This window comes from Phlebotomus papatasi, chromosome 1 (assembly GCF_024763615.1).
Source record: "Phlebotomus papatasi isolate M1 chromosome 1, Ppap_2.1, whole genome shotgun sequence".
In the NCBI taxonomy this organism is placed as follows: domain Eukaryota; kingdom Metazoa; phylum Arthropoda; class Insecta; order Diptera; family Psychodidae; genus Phlebotomus; species Phlebotomus papatasi.
In genome coordinates, this window is record NC_077222.1 from 1,741,836 (window position 1) to 1,758,695 (window position 16,860).

Here is a 16,860-nt window from a genome sequence, read left to right on the forward strand (position 1 = left end):
CATGATTATTACTCTCTCTGTCCCGAAATAAGTCGTACATTTGAAAGAATGTACGACTTATTTCGGGACAGAGGGAGTATTAAACTCTAGATCTGAAAGAGGCCATTTTAGTTTTTGGTTTGAGGAGAATATTAAGTTTTGTTTGATATTTCAAATTTTCAGGAAGATTAGCAGATATAAATGTTGTAATGAATTTGGAATTTCGAATGATTTCACTGGAAACGTAGTACACGATCAGTAGATCAAATTATATCAATCCCTCAGAATATAATCCGAACAACTCGATTTTTTGCAAAATTCGTTTCTTTTTGCTTTTCGGGTACTCCTTGAGACCCTCTACATTACCTTCCCCGTGAATATTATACCGAAAAGTTAATTATTCCCAAAGTTATAAGGGTTCCAAATCTTAAAAATCCTATGATCAGAATGTAAAATCTCAGCTTTAAATCGCTCTCCTGAAAAGTTGGCCATTCGCGAGTTGTTCGGTTTATATTCTGAGGGATCGATATGGAGTCCTGTTCAAGGGAGGAGATGCACTTTTTTACTTTTGAAGTACTTTTTATAAATTAAAGCCGTTGTTCTATTTAAAAGAAGAGTTTTCCCTCAATCTCTTTCCCATATCTTACATAAATAGCATAAATAAGCATTAATAAAAAAAACCAACCAAAATGGATTCCAAGTGGATTTTAGCAACAGATTCTAAGTGTTTAAATTTTCACAGCCGTTAGGCACGCCATCTTTACTTCACACTAAAGTATATCTTGCAAAATTCATGAAAGAAAAGAAAGAAATTCGAATCAGAAAAGATTTTTTTGTCTAATGTTGGAAAAAAATTTTTGGAAGTTACTGGAAATTTGTCGGAAATTTTAGTGATAATTGTATTCCAAAAAGTCAAAATACTCGGAAAATGATGCCTGATAGGATTTTGGAAGTGCTGCATTGTTTGAGTAATGAAGTATTTCATGGGGAAAAAGTATTTAAATATGGACTGGAAGTCTCTACTGGAAGAAATTTTCAATAATGCTCTGGAAATGTACAATTTTCAATTGTTCTTTCGCATAAGTCTGACAGTAGAAGTCTGCTGGAAAAATGATCCAATCGGTAATTTTTCACTTCATTTTACGGTAATTTCCAATGGAATGCATTTGGAAGTGTCTAATTTTTGGCGTTTTATTTTCAATCTAAAATAGGTGCAAAATGGTGAGAGATACAGACTTGGGACCTTCAGTGGACCCCCATAAGTTGACCCTGGGACCATTTTATATGTTTCTCTAAAACATATCCAGAATTTAAAAAAAAATCGCACCACGTGTTTTCGAGAAATCCCAAAAAACATGATTTTGGAGAGGCAGGGGAGGGGTGGGGGCAAAATAAAGGACATTTTAATGGTCCCAGGGTTAACTTATGGGGGGGGGGTCCCCCGAAGGTCCCAAGTCTGTATCTCTCACCATTTTGCACCTATTTTAGATTGAAAATAAAACACCAAAAATAAGACATTCGTTCCTCAACATACCATCAAGACTGGACCCCAATTTTAGTACTGAACATTAGCAATAGTTCTTTACAAGAGATAATTGTTGACACACAAAACAGTTACCAACAAACTTTCCTTTAATCCCAATTTTTCTCAAACGTATGACTTATTTCGGAACAAGAATTTTTCCCAAACGTACGACTTATTTCGGAACGGAGGGAGTATTTTATAGCGATATGCTTTAATAAATTGCTTTATTTACTGGAAATAAATTAAATAATTGCCAAAAGCACTATAATTCAATCTTCAATCTTTTGGTTAATTGAAAAGATACATTTGAGTATGGCTATAAAGGACCACTTTTCACCATGCTTGATTTCTAAAATCTGTGAAACGCTGTAATTTTAAATGTTTATTTTGCTCTTTATCCATGAGCGAATTGTAGGGGATCCTATTAATGTATAAACTTCTGGATATCGTGGATGTCCACAACTGTGTCCAAAAGACAATACTCCAACTAATTGATTATTACTCACCAAAGGTCCACCGTCATCTCCTGTTTATCGTGATCGAATATTAAGTGATATATTTTTTTTAAAAAAGTTTGTAAAAAAAATTAAAATTTGTACCTCGACAAGCATCTCTTGCATCTGATCCAGCGCAAATCATCTGGGTTGTAATTCCGCCAAAATGAAGATAATTTTCAAAGCAAGTGCCCTCTGCTATTTTAGGAACGTAAAGTATGCGCAACTGACCATCGAATTGATTGTATTGTGTTCCCCATCCGGCAACCAGCATTGCAGCTCCATCCACTATCTCTTGGTTATCCGGCATTAATGGTACTACCCCACAAGAATTTTCGCAACGCACACTGTCTCTTAGTGAAACAATTGCAATATTATAATCATACTCATGCGTCGATGGTGTTTGTCCATATTTTGGATGTACAAATGCCCTCTGCACTTTAAATGTTTGACCTTCCTTTTGTATCCTACTTGATCCTAATCTGGCTATGAAATGTCTGGGCTGACCATATTTTCTGCAAAAGATGAAACCTTTTGAAATTTTGAATTTCAATCAACTGATTTTTCAATTTACGTACTCTATACAATGAGCAGCTGTTATGATATGTTTCCGAGATACAAGTGCACCAGTACAAACAAAGTGTTTCCGATACTCAAGTGAAACTACATAATTAACTTCGTAAATAAACGTGATTTTGCTCTCTGCAGTGACTAATTCGTGTGGCGTCCATCCAGTACGACAATTAGAATTATGACTTAGAAATATTACTAGTACAGCACTATTAAGTACTAAGCGAATCATTTCAGAACAAACAAATCCTGGCAACTGAATTTCACTTCAAGGCAGGTATTTATGAAAGAAATGGTGATTTGAGTAATAAAACATCTTTAATTAGATTTTTATTGCAACTAATTTAATGCATTCAATCAAAAATTTATTAATACATTAAGGTCTTGGTGAGAATTGTGATTATTTGGCTTTTAAACCATTCGAGAATAGCATAATTGACAGATCATTCTTTTAAATGAGAAATATGAAGTAAAATGGGGTAATTCAGAGTCATTTCTAATTCGGAACTTTGGGAACAAACTCATGAAGAAGTACTGCACTTTTCCCATCTGAATCAGTGAGGAAATCTTAAAGTTTCGAATTAGAAATGACAATGAATCACCCCTATCCTGAAGGCAATACAAGAAAAGATTTGTAACTTTCGATACTTAAAATCATTGTAAATAAAAGTGATTGGGTGGTCCCGGTTTTGCAGTCAAATTCTTGAATACGTGCTTGAGACTAGAGCTTTAGCTCAGTTACCGAAAGTCTAAACCATTTAAGTCTAAATCAAGTCTAACCATTCTTGAGTCTCTGTCCTAAATATTCGTTTCGTATTAATTATTTGATTCAAAGTGACAATTCAGGGATCAAATCACCTTGTTTGGAACTTTGAACATATCGCAAAACGTTTGAAATTGTACAACTTAAAATTGTGTAGTAATATTAAAAGTAAATTTCAGAAAAAAAATTATTTTATTAGTGCTTTACCGGTTAAGAGGGGATCTCAGTGGCGAAATAGGCAAGACCGTTGGCTCTTGGGCGGTGAGATCTCTGACTTGACTCTCACAGCCGTGACATCGAGTCCCGCCCGGTGCAAGCAACTGAATGTCGAGAAAAAGATTTTTTCATTTTGATAAAACGTAATTAAATGCACCGCCTCTGCCCAGAAACCTTCAGGAGCACGGAAAAAGCATTCACTACGCGGAAGGTATTTCTGGGCGATCTACGATCAGCAATTTTTCCATCGCGCGGCACTTTCTAATGATTACATTGTAATAACAAATAAAATGTCTCGATACGATTAATAATAATAACCAGTTAAGAGAAATTTAATTTTGTCCGGGAGTCAAAGACCTTTCAAATGAATCTAAATGGGTCCCAATTGGGTCACAGAAATACTTTCTTCAGAGAATAATATTTTTCAGTTTTCCTTATGTTAATTACTGTCTCGAGTGTTTTTTCAAGTTTTGACCGTGTTCTAAAACCACAAAACAACCGTGACAGGAACCGTCCCAAAGAAAAGTCGATAATTTAGAAGCACTTGAGAACAGTAGAGTGATAAATAAAACATGTTCATTTATCATTGGAAAACCACCATAAATAAAGGTCATACGGATAAAGACCCCAAGTAGATATCTTTGATATCTTTAACACAACGGATGGACAAACAGAGTTAGAGCACTTATTGTTCCATTTTTCACCTACGGATGTGAGTTGTTCTTCAGAACACATGCTGATGCACATAGTCGTCTGAGAGTTGCATTTAATTTATGTCTTCGGATCTGACTTCGCAAATATGATCATGTGTCCGCATATGATAAGTTCACATTCGGTCTTCCACTGCCCGGTTATCTCGATACCCGTGCGGTGGATTTCATTGCGAGGATTATTTCGAATGGTAGGTAGCGGTACCTCGCAGATCTTGTGGTTGCTGGATCATCTTCCAGTAGGGAAATTCCGTAAGAGTAAAGTGCCCTCGAGTCGACCGGTGGGTCAATATTTGAATGTTTGATGGTGAATTTCTATAAAATTTTCACTGATTCGTATTTATTTATGAAATAATTGACCTATACGCCAAATATTAGTGCAAATATAAATAAATTGAATAAATAACTCTACCGGTCGAATTGAGGAATCGGTTGACTTGAACGCATTTTACCTTATAACGATGTCATATGACAAATTCTCGTAGTAAAATTCTGGACCAGAGTGTAATAAATATAATTAAAGCTCCAAGACCAGGGTATAATAAAAGCTCCATGAAGCTCCTTGAAATGGCCATTAGATGCTGACTGAGCTTTAATGTGGACCAGGGTATGAATTCTGAGATGCGTGAGTTTTTCACGTGAGAAACTCACGGTTTTTTTGATTGTGTCTTGTAAAGGTTGGTGAAGCTTTCACAAAAAATATCACGTGAAATACTTATAGCATCTAAGAATTCACATGAATGTTTTTACGAAAGCTTGACAAAAGGCTTATTAAAGGTGATCTCAGAACCGTGAATTTCTCACGTGAAAAACTCATCAAATCAGAATTCATACCCAGGTCCACATTAAAGCCCAGTCAGCATCTAATGGCCATTTCAAGGAGCTTCATGGAGCTTTTATTAAACTAATGTGAGTCACGATGAAATGATCTCACGCTGTTTGTCCATTCGTCTTATCACGAACAGAGCTAGAGGCCAAACGGTTTGAGATAGTGCTTTACGGTCTCGAGGAACCTCCCCATAAATCGACTCATTGAAAATGTCGTGAAAGCGGTTTTTTCCTTCATTTGTGATTATTTTTTAGCAACATTTCTAGGTCGAGATTTCAAGAAATTCTAAAAAGAACGTATCTCTCAATCGATTTTGGAAAGTTTGAATTCCTTAAGTCATGAGTACATAACGCTTCTTCTCGAATTTGACCACTAAACAAACTTTATTAATCGGGATGAATAATACGAAAACGCTTTTTTGAATCTGGGCTTTTTTTGGATCTAGTTTTTTTTTGATAAAATTTGTCAAACAGAATCTCTAATGCCTAGCGCACAATACCTTTTGTTTGTAAACATGTTTTTTTGCATTGCAATGAGAGTGAGTGAGATCTAGATCTAGTAATCTCGCTCACTCTTATAGAAAATTTTGAAAACATGTTTACAAACAAAAGTTATTGTGCGTTGGGCATAATGACCAGCGCACAATAACTTTTGTTTGTAAACATGTTTTCAAAATTTCCCATTAGAATGAGCGAGAAGACGAGATTTAGATCTCGCTTACTCTCACTGAAATGTCAAAAACATGTTTACAAAACAAAAGTTATTGTGCGTTGAGCATAACTTTCACATCAATTTTTGTTTGATTGTAAATTTATTTTGATAAAGTGTATTTTTTCTAAATTTATGACCAAGTCTCTAGTTAAAAATCTTTTCTTTCGAAGTATACCGGAAAAAAATAATATTAAACATTAGTTATATTTTTTATCCAGTCTCTAACTGTTGAAACCTTTGCATAAACGCCAGGATGTTCTGGTAAGGCACAGTCTTTGCCCCAAGATGTAATACCAATTGCAACTTTACGTCCTTCTGATCTAGTCCTAACCAAAGCTCCACCAGAATCTCCTAGATAACGATAATATCTTATAGCCAATAATGTCTTATAACTTATATGGATATGCGTTTAAGCATTTGTAAATACCTTTACAAGCATCTTTTCCTGGTGAACCAGCACAGAACATTCTTGGTGTTATTCCTTTGTAAATAGTATTTTTATATTGGTCGTAGCATTTTTTGTGATTAATTTTAAGTATATCTACAGCTCGCAATGTGTAATGTTCTATACCATCTTCTGTAAAACCCCAGCCAGTGACCTTTAGCACAATGTTATCAGAAAATTTCTCATTTTGTTTTGGTAATTCGATTTTTGCTATAGTATTGTTATTATAAGTTATTTTCCGTGTCAGTTCTAAGATTGCAAAATCATAATCATAGACGTTTTCTTTTGTCCCATAAAGTGGATGATTGTAAAATTTCTTGACGCCATATAAGACACCATCCCTTTCTTTGTACGTAGTTCCAGCTCTGACTTTTATCTCTTGAGGGCTTTTAACTTCACTGCAAAAGATGTTTAAAATGTTAAGATAGTACTTACTTGGAGGCTTAGGTTTAAAAAATAACTATTACTCGAAACAGTGAGCAGCTGATAAGACGTAAGTTCGACTTATGATGAAGCCACTGCATCGATGTACAGATTTTATTTCAATGCCGACATGATAAGGAACCTCTTTAATACTAATATTGTAACCACCATAAAGTCTTCCGTCACTTTTTAAAGTGGTATTCTTACGAATTTTATCTAAAATCATAGCAGAGTTTGTTCAAACTTTTGGTAAAAATGAAATACTACAAAGTGCAAATTTATCTTTTCTAAATTGAAACATAGGATAAGCATACATGTTATACATACAGTGCATATAGTGCTCAAGCTATTGATGTTAAATGACCATAAATGAAAATTTAAAATTCCAGTATTACAAATTTTTCAAAATTATTTTTCGAACTTATGATCTTATAAGAATTCTATGAAACTAATGATTTTACTATGATGTGAATTTTAAAAACAAAAACATGGAAAATTTCCTGATAAGGTAAAAGTGCCCTGTAGTCGGCCTGTCCCTCAGATCTGCCTTTGTGGATATTCATTTAATTTTCTTAGATTTGCTATAATATGATCTAACCGGTCTAATATTGTAAAGTCTATGAGGGTGAAAGGAATACCCGAAACACATATTGACGCTTTAAGAACTCGTGTCATAACCTATTGACACCACACTCTGTACCATTTGGGATATGAAATTCGAGGATCTCTTTTTATAGGACTAGGTACACAGTAAAAAAAATTAACACTATTATAGTGTATAATCTTTCACACGACTATTTCAGTGTTAAACTTGGAAAAAGTGTTTAATTTAAAATTGTTGAATTTTTTCGTGTAAACTCAAAAATTGTTGAATTCTGTTTATGTTGAATTTTCATTTCATTTCAAAGATTTTGATTTTTTGCCTTTTTAGACATTGTTATTGGTTTTTCCTGTACTTGGGATCCCCCCCTAATGCAAAATGATTACATCTAATGCTCGAATCTTCACGATATACTTATAAATATTTGATGGTTTTTGCCCAATGAAAAGCATCTCGACTGAAGTATAAGTCTTAATTGGAAATTCAACAATTTTTACACAACTTTTTGTCTCAAAATTCAACAACTTTTGTTAAAAAATTCAACAACTTTGGTGGAAGTGGAAATACACAAGGCTTCACACTACAATAATGTGAAAAATTATAATCATACTATAATAGTGGTAATATTTAGATTTTTCCAACAGTTTTAAATCACGAAACATTGTTAAAAAAAATTATCAGTGAACATTTCATAGAATTTTACTGTAAAACGTTAACAAATTAGTTAAATATGTAGAGCGTATAACCCATTCGACAATTGTCAGCCCAGTCGACGCGACAGCCAAGCCTACTAATCCCAATCCTTTATTCCTATAACACACCCAACCCACCATCACGAGGTGGTTCGAGAAGCAAAACAGCTGCCTTATAGAACCAAGTATTAGACATGTCTTTTAGTGAACTTTTAAAAGACTTAAAGTGAGAATTTTCTGTTGAAATTCCTATAGAAGCTCTTAAGATTCTTAAGATTGCGCCACTTATAGCAATCTCAGTGATTTAACGAAGAGAGTTACAACCAAATGAAAAGATTTTTGGTACAATAATGCCTTACTTAGGGAATTCTACAAGACTATATTAAAAAAAATGCTTCTTGGGGGCTGATGAAAGTTGCTGGGGCTTTTGCTCGAGACAGCTGTCCCTGCACTTCAATGAGTTAACATCAGTCGCTGTGGACAGTTCACTGCGAGGAAGTTGAAAGTTGGGTGGCACCTTCACCACCTTTTTCCCTTTATAAGTTATAATATTACTTCAGTGAGCTCCATCAAGGCTTACAAATAATTCCACCGACCGAGTTGAGGAACCGACCGGCCTGAGGGCGCTTTACCTTATTAAAGGCTTAAGTACATTGATGTTCGATAACAGTAAAAGAGATACATCTCGCTTATCCAAGTCACAAATAACGTTTAACTCTCTGCTCACAGACGGAGTTTAGGAAATTTCGATGATCGATTTCGAAAGCCAAAGAGAAAGCAATTTAACTTCGTGATAATTCCGCAAGGTGACTCTTATAATTTTTCAATATATTTTAACAATTTCCAGCAACTATACCCATAATAAACCTGTTCCATTATATTTTTTCAAAGAAAAAAATAGACTTTCTTATTTCGAAAAAGCCGGATCTTCGAAATTGTTCAAACCGGAGGCAGCCTAAATACCGAAAGGACCAAATTCCTGAAAGCCAAAATCCCAAATGTTTAAAATCCTGAAAGGGATAAAATTATATCGAGAATAATGTGTAGAATAATCATGCATTCATGGAAGTAGCTATGCCACCTCCAAAAAAAAAATATTTGCCACCTCCAATCAAAAAAAAAATATTTTTTTCAAAAACGGGAGATCGAAAATTTTTGATTTTTTAATTGTTTATAAGTATTGTGGAGTACTGTATTCCCTGAAAAATTGAACTCAAAACTTTGAGTTTAACTGGTATTTTTCCTTTTTTGAAAATGTTGTTAAAATTTGAATATTTTTTTTTAAAAAATTAAGCGCAAAAGTGGAAGCTCGCCTTTTCATGGAATGTAGTACTCAATGTTACTGATCAACAGTAAAAAAATGAAAATTTTTGAGAATGGGGTTTTTGAGAAAAATCAATTTTTAAATTAAAAAAAATTAAAAGACCGTTACAAAAAAACTTGAGCAGATAATACGAAAACTAGTATATCTTTTTAAAGAGTATAAAATTATCTTTCAAATAAAAAAAAGAGTACGAAGAAATCTCAACCCGTTCGCGAGATAGAGCATTTTGAAATATTTGCCAAAAATCTCAATTGACGAATGAAGCGCGAGACGCCATCTTTGACGCCATGTGTCTCCGGCCAGGAATTTTTTTTGAGCGAAAAAAAAAAAATTATTTTATCGTGTACTTTAACATATGTAAAATTCAAAAACGTCTAAGACCATGAACCCGTGATTTGCGATTTTCTCGGTCGTCTTGAAATGGATCGGCCCTTAATAAATATTCCTCACCTTGTTCGAAAATTTAGTATGAAAATTCGAAATTGAATTTGAATTCTTCGAACATCAACAACTTTTTGTGCAAATAGAGTTCCATTTAACCTTTTATCCAGGACACTATTGAAGAATGTACTTGTGTTACACCCATTATATTTTAGCTGAGACAGTAGGAGTAACTTATTTTACCTAATTATATAAAAATTTCCAAAGAGTCACTAAAATGCTGATGGGACTCATAGTTCATTTTCATAGTTTCGAATGGCAACGTAACTTCGAATGATTACTTGTGGTTATAAGTAATGCGACCATTCCCTGAAGAAGTACAGCATTCACAAACATAAATTTCCATCTTCGAGTAGGATGTATTTAAAAACAAGCAAGATTTGATGCAGAAAACGTCCAATTTATTAACCAAAAATATTATATACGGTCAAGCGCATTAAACATCAACCGATTCTTTTATCCAATCCCGTACTGCTGATACACGGGAATAAACTCCTGGGTATCTCGGTTTTGCACAGCCATATCCCCATGATACCACACCTACTACGACTCCATCCCAGGTCAGAGGTCCACCGGAATCTCCTGGACAATTTAAAATTTTTATATTTAGTAAAACTGAGTACCATAATCACTTCTATGCATAACGTGAATATCATTGTATTGGAAACGTTATCCTTTTTAAAATTCAGTTTCTTCACTCATTTGATGTAATAAGGGCACAACTACATTTATCACCTAGTTTCCTTTTAAAGAAGTTTTTTAAAGAGAATTTTTAAATTTGTTCTTGTATTTAAAAAAATCTGTAGCTAGAGTTATGACCCTGTAACTACTAATAGGAGATATGGGCACTGAAATTCAGGAGACTATCTGAATTTTACGTTACTCGCAAGAGAAGATAAATTCTGTAAAAATCCGGTATGTTCACAAGTAATCATTTGAAGTTACAAAGCTATTCTTAAGGTCTTTGAAAACCTAAAGATGAACAGACGAAACATTTAGCACACGCATTATCGAAATAATACCAAATTTCCAATCACTAAGTTATTTAAAGAAAAATTCCCTGATCGATAGGGGACGTGAAAGGCTGAAGCAGATCGGGATGCATTGAAGTATTATTGGCAAAAGAAAAACTAAGAAGTTGCAAACTATCTTAATATCCGAAATATCGTTTAACATTAGGAATAGAATTAGAATAACAATTTAAAAAATTTATTTTACCAAGTTTGTTTCTGTCGTAACAAAATTTTTATCCGTTCCGATATTTTCTAATTCGTTTTACCAGAAAAATTAAGTTTTTTATATAAATATTTTTCTACCTGATAAAGTATTCTAGCAGAAAGAATATTCTCAAATTAGTAAAGTTACTTGTGAACATAAGGAATATTTACAAATGGTGTAATAGGAATTAGTGGGGATTTTTCTTAGTAATGTTTTCTTGATGTTAAAATATTAGTCAAAAGATATGCTTTATGAAACACTCACAATAAATTTTGGGGTGAAAATATATTTTCGAAACTGTATCGATTAAGGAATAACTAAAAGTATATTAAAAAAAAGTTGTTTTATGTTTTGAATAATTTAACTAAATCTTGTATTAATACCGCGCTTTTCTTTAGAACGTATCCATGCTGACCTTTATTTAAAACTGTTAATACGTATAAAGGAAAGTACTCTCCCTTCGAACGTTTATGCTTTCGAATAATGTGAATTTTATTTTATTTTACCTAAGAAACTTACACATTTCTATTAAATATTAGTTAGCTTATCATCGATAATTACGTATAAGACTCTTAGGAAAAATAAAATAAATTTATATTATTCGCAGGCATGAACGTTCGAAGGGAGAGTACTTTCCCTTACTTGCACTAATAGTATAGTGCTATTCGAAAAAAAAATAAAAAGGGGAAATCTTTATAACATTTCTTTTTAGTACATGACTGTTCACAAATGCTTCTGCATTATCGAATTTTATTTATGCTGGTTCCTGTATCGACTGTTTTGCCCAATCCTCGTCATCGAATCAAAACCAACAAACTGTCGTTAGGAACCAGTACAAAGAAAAGTATATTATGCAGAAGCACTTGAGAACAGCCATGTACTAAAAAAAATGTTCATAAGGAAAATTTCCCCTTTCCATTTTTCATTGGAACACTAAAAAGAAAAGGATTCAATTAATCCAAATTTGATCCTTTTGTAAAGGATGGATCAAATTTCGAACTTCGAATACACATTTATCATAATGGAACATGTTAATTTGATCCATCTTTTGCAAAAAATCAAATTTGGATCAATTTTATCCTTTTATTTTTAACTAGTGAATGAAACCAATTCTCGGACCATTCTCAAGATTGGTGAATGAAGCTATCGACTTCACAATTTTCTCTCCGTAATTTATTTACAGGTACAATTCGTCTTTGGTTGTTTTGTCTTTTATTCTATGATTACGATTAGTTGACTTTTTGTCGTCAACATTTCATCATTCAATTTCGTCTTTACGCTCTTCGTCTTCACTATTTCGTCTTGAGTTCTTTCGTCTTCTGCGCAATCGGTTTTCAGATATCCTCGGTTGCATCGACCGTTGTAGTATCTGCATTTGTTTTGTGTCTACATTTGGTGCAAGCTGCGATACAAACATCGCGTCTTGCGTGAAATTCTGACGGAAAAGAAATACGACCATGTTTGATGCAACCGACGATATATCATCTTCAATATTCTCCCTATTTTCTCTTTAGGTACATTTTGTCTTGGGTTGTTTTTCATTAACATTTCAATTTCACCATTTCTCCTTCATCGCTTCGTTTTCGGCTACGTTTTACGGCTATATCACACTTGCCCATTAAAATTTTAATGTGATTCACATTAATTGTGGCTTGTGAGCGTCCAAATGTATTATTTGTGTCTTTGAGTTACTTAATATTTGGGGTTTTTCTATTTATTGATAAAGAAGTGGACTTGGCCTGCAAAAATAAGTTTAAATTTATCTAAAGCATAAATATTTTTCACATTAAAAAATTAAAGAGAAAATCGCATTAATTTTTCGCATTAAAGCTATAAATCAATTTATATCAAATTTAACGGGCCAAGTCTCTTTTTATCAACAAATAGATCAAATTTTGAATATAAAATGATTCAAACACATAAATTACACATTTGGACTCTCACCAGCGACAATTAATGTGAATCATATTAAAATTTTAATGTGCAAGTGCGATAACACAGTTAAGTAGCCCTTGTAGGAAACTTTGAAGGTTTCTAGTCTTTGGTACATTTTGATCTTTAGACCTTTCGTCCGTTCAATATTTCGTCGGTTGGATCAGTAACTGTGCTAAATGCATTTTCTTTTGTGTCTGCCTCCGTTGTAAGACACGCACCGCTGTGCTGCGATGTAAGCAAATGTAGTTAGTAAGTTGCTGATCCAACCGACGATTTCATATTTGACACATTCAGCTCCTAAAGTTTCGTCTTGGATCTAATCGGTCTTTTGTCATGTCTTCCCTGTCGTGTCACTCTTATATTTTATATGAAGCCAATAAATAGAAAATTAGCAATATAATTAAAGGAAAAGTGTTTGGAAATAAAATTCACTAAATTGTTAAAGAAAATCCCTAAATTTGAGTGCCCAAAATGAAAGGAGTGTGGTGAAAAACCATTTCCAATACGTGCATATTCAGTTAGTGTGCATAGCTTAGTTCTAGACAGACCTTGACAAGCATCCTTTCCACCTTCCAATACCCCGGCGCACATCATCCTTTCAGTGATTCCACCAAAACCTTTGTAGGCATCATTGCATGCCTTATCATTGTATTTTGGTACTTTGGCTGCGCGTAGCTGATTTCGAGATTCATGTGCATTCTGAGTATCTCCCCAACCAGACACCATCAACATAGTACCATCAGGAACTTGCTCATCCTGTTTTGGTAATTTCACAAAGTTACAATTCTTGCTAAATTTGAGAGATGATTTAAGTTCCAAAATCGCGAAATCATAATCAATGGTATTATAATTAAAAAGTGGATGTTGAATGACTCTCTTCACTCCAACCACTACTCCCCCTCTGGAATAGAAGCTGGATCCGGCTCTCACACTCAATGAACTAACAATTGCTTGACTGGAAAGGTAATAATAAAGATATCAAATCCTGTCCAATGCAACAACTTGCTAAGACATACTCTGTGCAGTGAGCAGCTGTTAGGATGTAATTAGAACTGATGATTGAGCCACCACAACTATGTGAATTATGTCGTTGAAGGGATACTTGATGGGGTACCTCTGAAATATCAACTGCTATTCCACCAACAATCCGTCCGTCAAGTCGTGGTCTAGTCAGATTCTTAACACTGGCCCCTAAAACTGCCACTATCAAAGCACAAACAATTACCAAACGAAACATTGTTTCAAACGATTGTATCAACTTGGAATGGACAGTAGACAATCAATGCAGGCTATTTATACAAAAATCTACTATCGGCAGAATGCATTGAGAATTTCCTTATCAGTCACCCGTGTCGCGATATAATCGGTATGCTGAGTAAATAAACCTCAAGGGGATTGCCAAATATTTCGATATGCTTCTCAGACCATTGTCCCATTTTTTTTTCTCTCATAAATTCATGTCTTATGGAAAAAGATTGCCATGTTCTGAATTACGCAGGAAATTGACTATCCCAATGAACAAGATATTGAGAAGTTTATTGGTAAGGTACTCCATCAAAGGAGAATGACGTAAAACACTATTTTGCTCAAATGCAATTTTCTTTAGAAATTGATACACTCACTTAAAATCTATAGAGATAAATAGGAAGATAATAATGGGAGAAAACACGATGGAGTGTTTAATCAAATAACGTATCATACTTAAAGCGAACTTCGCAAAGGTATTCCTACATTAATCTTTTTGACTAAACTAATTTAAGTGCTATTAATTTAAGAGGAAATAAAAAAAGACATTTTTAATATTGTGAAGAGTTGAATGAATTGCGTTATTTCATTGTTAAAGGACGGCTTTCGTTATTTTCCTTTTACAAATACCTTATAATATTATCAACCAATCCAATTAATAATAATGATATAGGGGAAACTGGGGCACCACCAAACATGGAGTAGCACCAAACACTGCGATTTTTTAATCAGATATTCTACTTCTGAGAACAAGGCCTATAGGAATTTATAGGCACTATAGATATGCTTGTCCAATGAAGAAATGGTCCAGATAGTCCAAATAGTTTAGAAATAAAAATTAGTGTTTGGTGCTACCCCGTGTTTGGTGGTGCCCCAGTTTTCCCTACGCACAATCGATTTTTATTTGAAAAAACAAAACATTTTTACGGTAAAAGCGCCAAACACGTCACTGAAAGAGTCTTTGCAGAAAGAAAAATTAAAAAAAAAATTAGAAAATTGTAAATATTTATCCCATACAAACCTTCCCAACTGATTTTTCCTGCTGTGATGTTTACCCTTAATTCCCACAAAGTGAACGAATCCTCAAGAAATCACAAAAACATAGTCTTAGTCGACCACTGAAGAAGGTCCATATCCGGACCGAAAGCTCTGGGCAAGATTAAAAAGGTGTTTTTAGTCTTGAGGTGAAGAAATTCTCACTGTTGTTCACCGGAATTTTTATAATAAACGCCGTTGTTTTATGTTCTTCCTCACAACAAAGTGGAGACCAACACATTATGACACTTGAGCACTTCGAAATTCGAATAGGATGTACTTCAGCCACCTCACGAAAGTGAAAGTATCTTTTTTTGGCTTTTGAAATAGATCATCGATTTTTTCAAGATCTACTTTTTTCTTTAATCTACGTTTTCGATATGGATAAGTGTTCAAATGACGTATTCCAAATAATACAGAATAGGGTGTCAATAGGACCTGACACGAGTACTTAAATCGACACGTGTTCCTGTCACCGTACTAAAACATTAGCCTTCTGTTTGCAAAACTGTTGTCTATGTTAGAAAAATTCAAACAAAATTTCGTAATTTCGAACTCAATTTTCGAGCGGGTTGTTTACTCAGTAAGTGTTGACTCTCAGCACATTTCGAAATTCGAACAGGAAATAATTCAGCCACCACGCGGACGAAACTAGAAGTAAAAATCTATATTTTGGCTTTCGAAACAGATGTTCGAATGGCTTTTCTCTTAGAAAACTCTATAGATGTGAGCATACAGATAGGTTAAGTGTGCCAAATTTCGGCATAGTTGCAAATAAACACCGATGTCCTAAGTTTTAAATGCAATATTTTTAATACTTATTGAAATTTCTTGTTATTTACTTTTTGAGAGGGTTGTATGGAAACTTGAAAACTAGTTTATCATCTTTGTTTTCTTTAAATCAGTTCATAAAATATTGAAAAAATATTATAAATATAGACATTGCGTTGAGTAGTATTCCGGACACTTTGAGTATAATATCGGCCACCTTGTTTGCGACCACCTTTTGTGAAGCAATGGATAGAAAATTTCAAAACGTTATACGGAACGAGTTTAAAAATATTTATTTTAACACGTTTATATGACCAATAAGCCCTGAGATCTTCCGTGTAATTTGTCCTGAAGAGTTTGCCGTGACATCCCGAATTTACGCGCAGATTTCCATAGCAGTTTGCCCTTGAACTCTTCCAAGGGCTATTCCACATCATCTTTTTCATAGAGGCGATGCTTTTTTTTCTATGGACATTGTAGAACTCAGAAATTGAAAAAAAAAAAATAAAATGAATAAGAAATTTAGGAAAGCAAAAGTTGTTGCCGGAATAAGCAACACTACTTTCACAGGATCCAGCTGGGAAATTTTACCAGAAATTTAAAGAATGATTCACTATTAGGGGAAAGCACGCTACCTTCGGATGACTCAAGCTTCAGAGAATTCAATTTTTTTCTCTATGCTCTTCAAGGATTTTATCCATAACTTTTTCTGAAAATTTGAGGCATTGAACCAGCTATTAAAATATAATATTATAATAGGCCAAATTCATTTATAACACGTCGAAAAAAAATATTTGTGCGAAGCATAAATCGTCCGAAGGTAGCGCGCTGCCCCTAACTTAAACAGAAAGAATCTTTAATGAAAACTTATCAATTTTCATGAAAAACATCGAAGGAAAATCCTCAAAATCCACAAAATCACAAGACTGCTAG

General features: G+C 33.9%; 3 protein-coding genes across 4 annotated transcripts; all 3 read right to left on the reverse strand.

Annotated features, from left to right (window-relative positions):
- Positions 1-1,713: 1,713 nt before the first annotated feature.
- LOC129799888 (trypsin 5G1-like) lies at positions 1,714-2,816 on the reverse strand. Its single transcript, XM_055844176.1, has 3 exons — positions 2,577-2,816; positions 2,104-2,513; positions 1,714-2,030 (listed from the first exon to the last, which is right to left on the reverse strand). Exons 1-3 carry the CDS (start codon positions 2,798-2,800, stop codon positions 1,879-1,881), a joined length of 786 nt encoding a protein of 261 aa, XP_055700151.1. The 5' UTR covers positions 2,801-2,816; the 3' UTR covers positions 1,714-1,878.
- Positions 2,817-2,890: 74 nt separating this feature from the next.
- LOC129799892 (trypsin 3A1-like) lies at positions 2,891-6,941 on the reverse strand. The gene is made up of 3 exons (XM_055844181.1): positions 6,710-6,941; positions 6,225-6,640; positions 2,891-6,148 (listed from the first exon to the last, which is right to left on the reverse strand). The coding sequence occupies exons 1-3, from the start codon at positions 6,889-6,891 to the stop codon at positions 5,988-5,990; spliced, it is 759 nt and encodes a 252-aa protein (XP_055700156.1). The 5' UTR covers positions 6,892-6,941; the 3' UTR covers positions 2,891-5,987.
- Positions 6,942-10,102: 3,161 nt separating this feature from the next.
- Positions 10,103-14,140, reverse strand: LOC129799890 (trypsin-1-like). 2 transcript variants are annotated; one of them, XM_055844179.1, is made up of 3 exons: positions 13,991-14,140; positions 13,425-13,632; positions 10,103-10,305 (listed from the first exon to the last, which is right to left on the reverse strand). In XM_055844179.1, exons 1-3 carry the CDS (start codon positions 14,111-14,113, stop codon positions 10,160-10,162), a joined length of 477 nt encoding a protein of 158 aa, XP_055700154.1. In that variant the 5' UTR covers positions 14,114-14,140; the 3' UTR covers positions 10,103-10,159. The 2 variants fall into 2 exon arrangements, with proteins under 2 accessions (XP_055700154.1, XP_055700153.1); XM_055844178.1 differs by having other exon boundaries at positions 13,425-13,831; positions 13,893-14,140.
- Between the last annotated feature and the right edge of the window lie 2,720 nt (positions 14,141-16,860).

Bases quoted from the DNA above. Each gene is read 5' to 3' on its own strand.
- LOC129799888 (XM_055844176.1), bottom strand. From the start codon at position 2,800: ATGATTCGCTTAGTACTTAATAGTGCTGTACTAGTAATATTTCTAAGT. The intron at 2,514-2,576 runs GTACGTAAATTG...CATCTTTTGCAG, and splicing joins ACAGCTGCTCATTGTATAGA to AAAATATGGTCAGCCCAGAC. The intron at 2,031-2,103 runs GTACAAATTTTA...CACGATAAACAG, and splicing joins TGCAAGAGATGCTTGTCGAG to GAGATGACGGTGGACCTTTG.
- LOC129799892 (XM_055844181.1), bottom strand. From the start codon at position 6,891: ATGATTTTAGATAAAATTCGTAAGAATACCACTTTAAAAAGTGACGGA. The intron at 6,641-6,709 runs GTAATAGTTATT...CATCTTTTGCAG, and splicing joins TCAGCTGCTCACTGTTTCGA to TGAAGTTAAAAGCCCTCAAG. The intron at 6,149-6,224 runs GTATTTACAAAT...ATCGTTATCTAG, and splicing joins AGGAAAAGATGCTTGTAAAG to GAGATTCTGGTGGAGCTTTG.
- LOC129799890 (XM_055844178.1), bottom strand. From the start codon at position 14,113: ATGTTTCGTTTGGTAATTGTTTGTGCTTTGATAGTGGCAGTTTTAGGG. The intron at 13,832-13,892 runs GTATGTCTTAGC...TTACCTTTCCAG, and splicing joins ACAGCTGCTCACTGCACAGA to TCAAGCAATTGTTAGTTCAT. The intron at 10,306-13,424 runs GTCTGTCTAGAA...TAAATTGTCCAG, and splicing joins TGGAAAGGATGCTTGTCAAG to GAGATTCCGGTGGACCTCTG.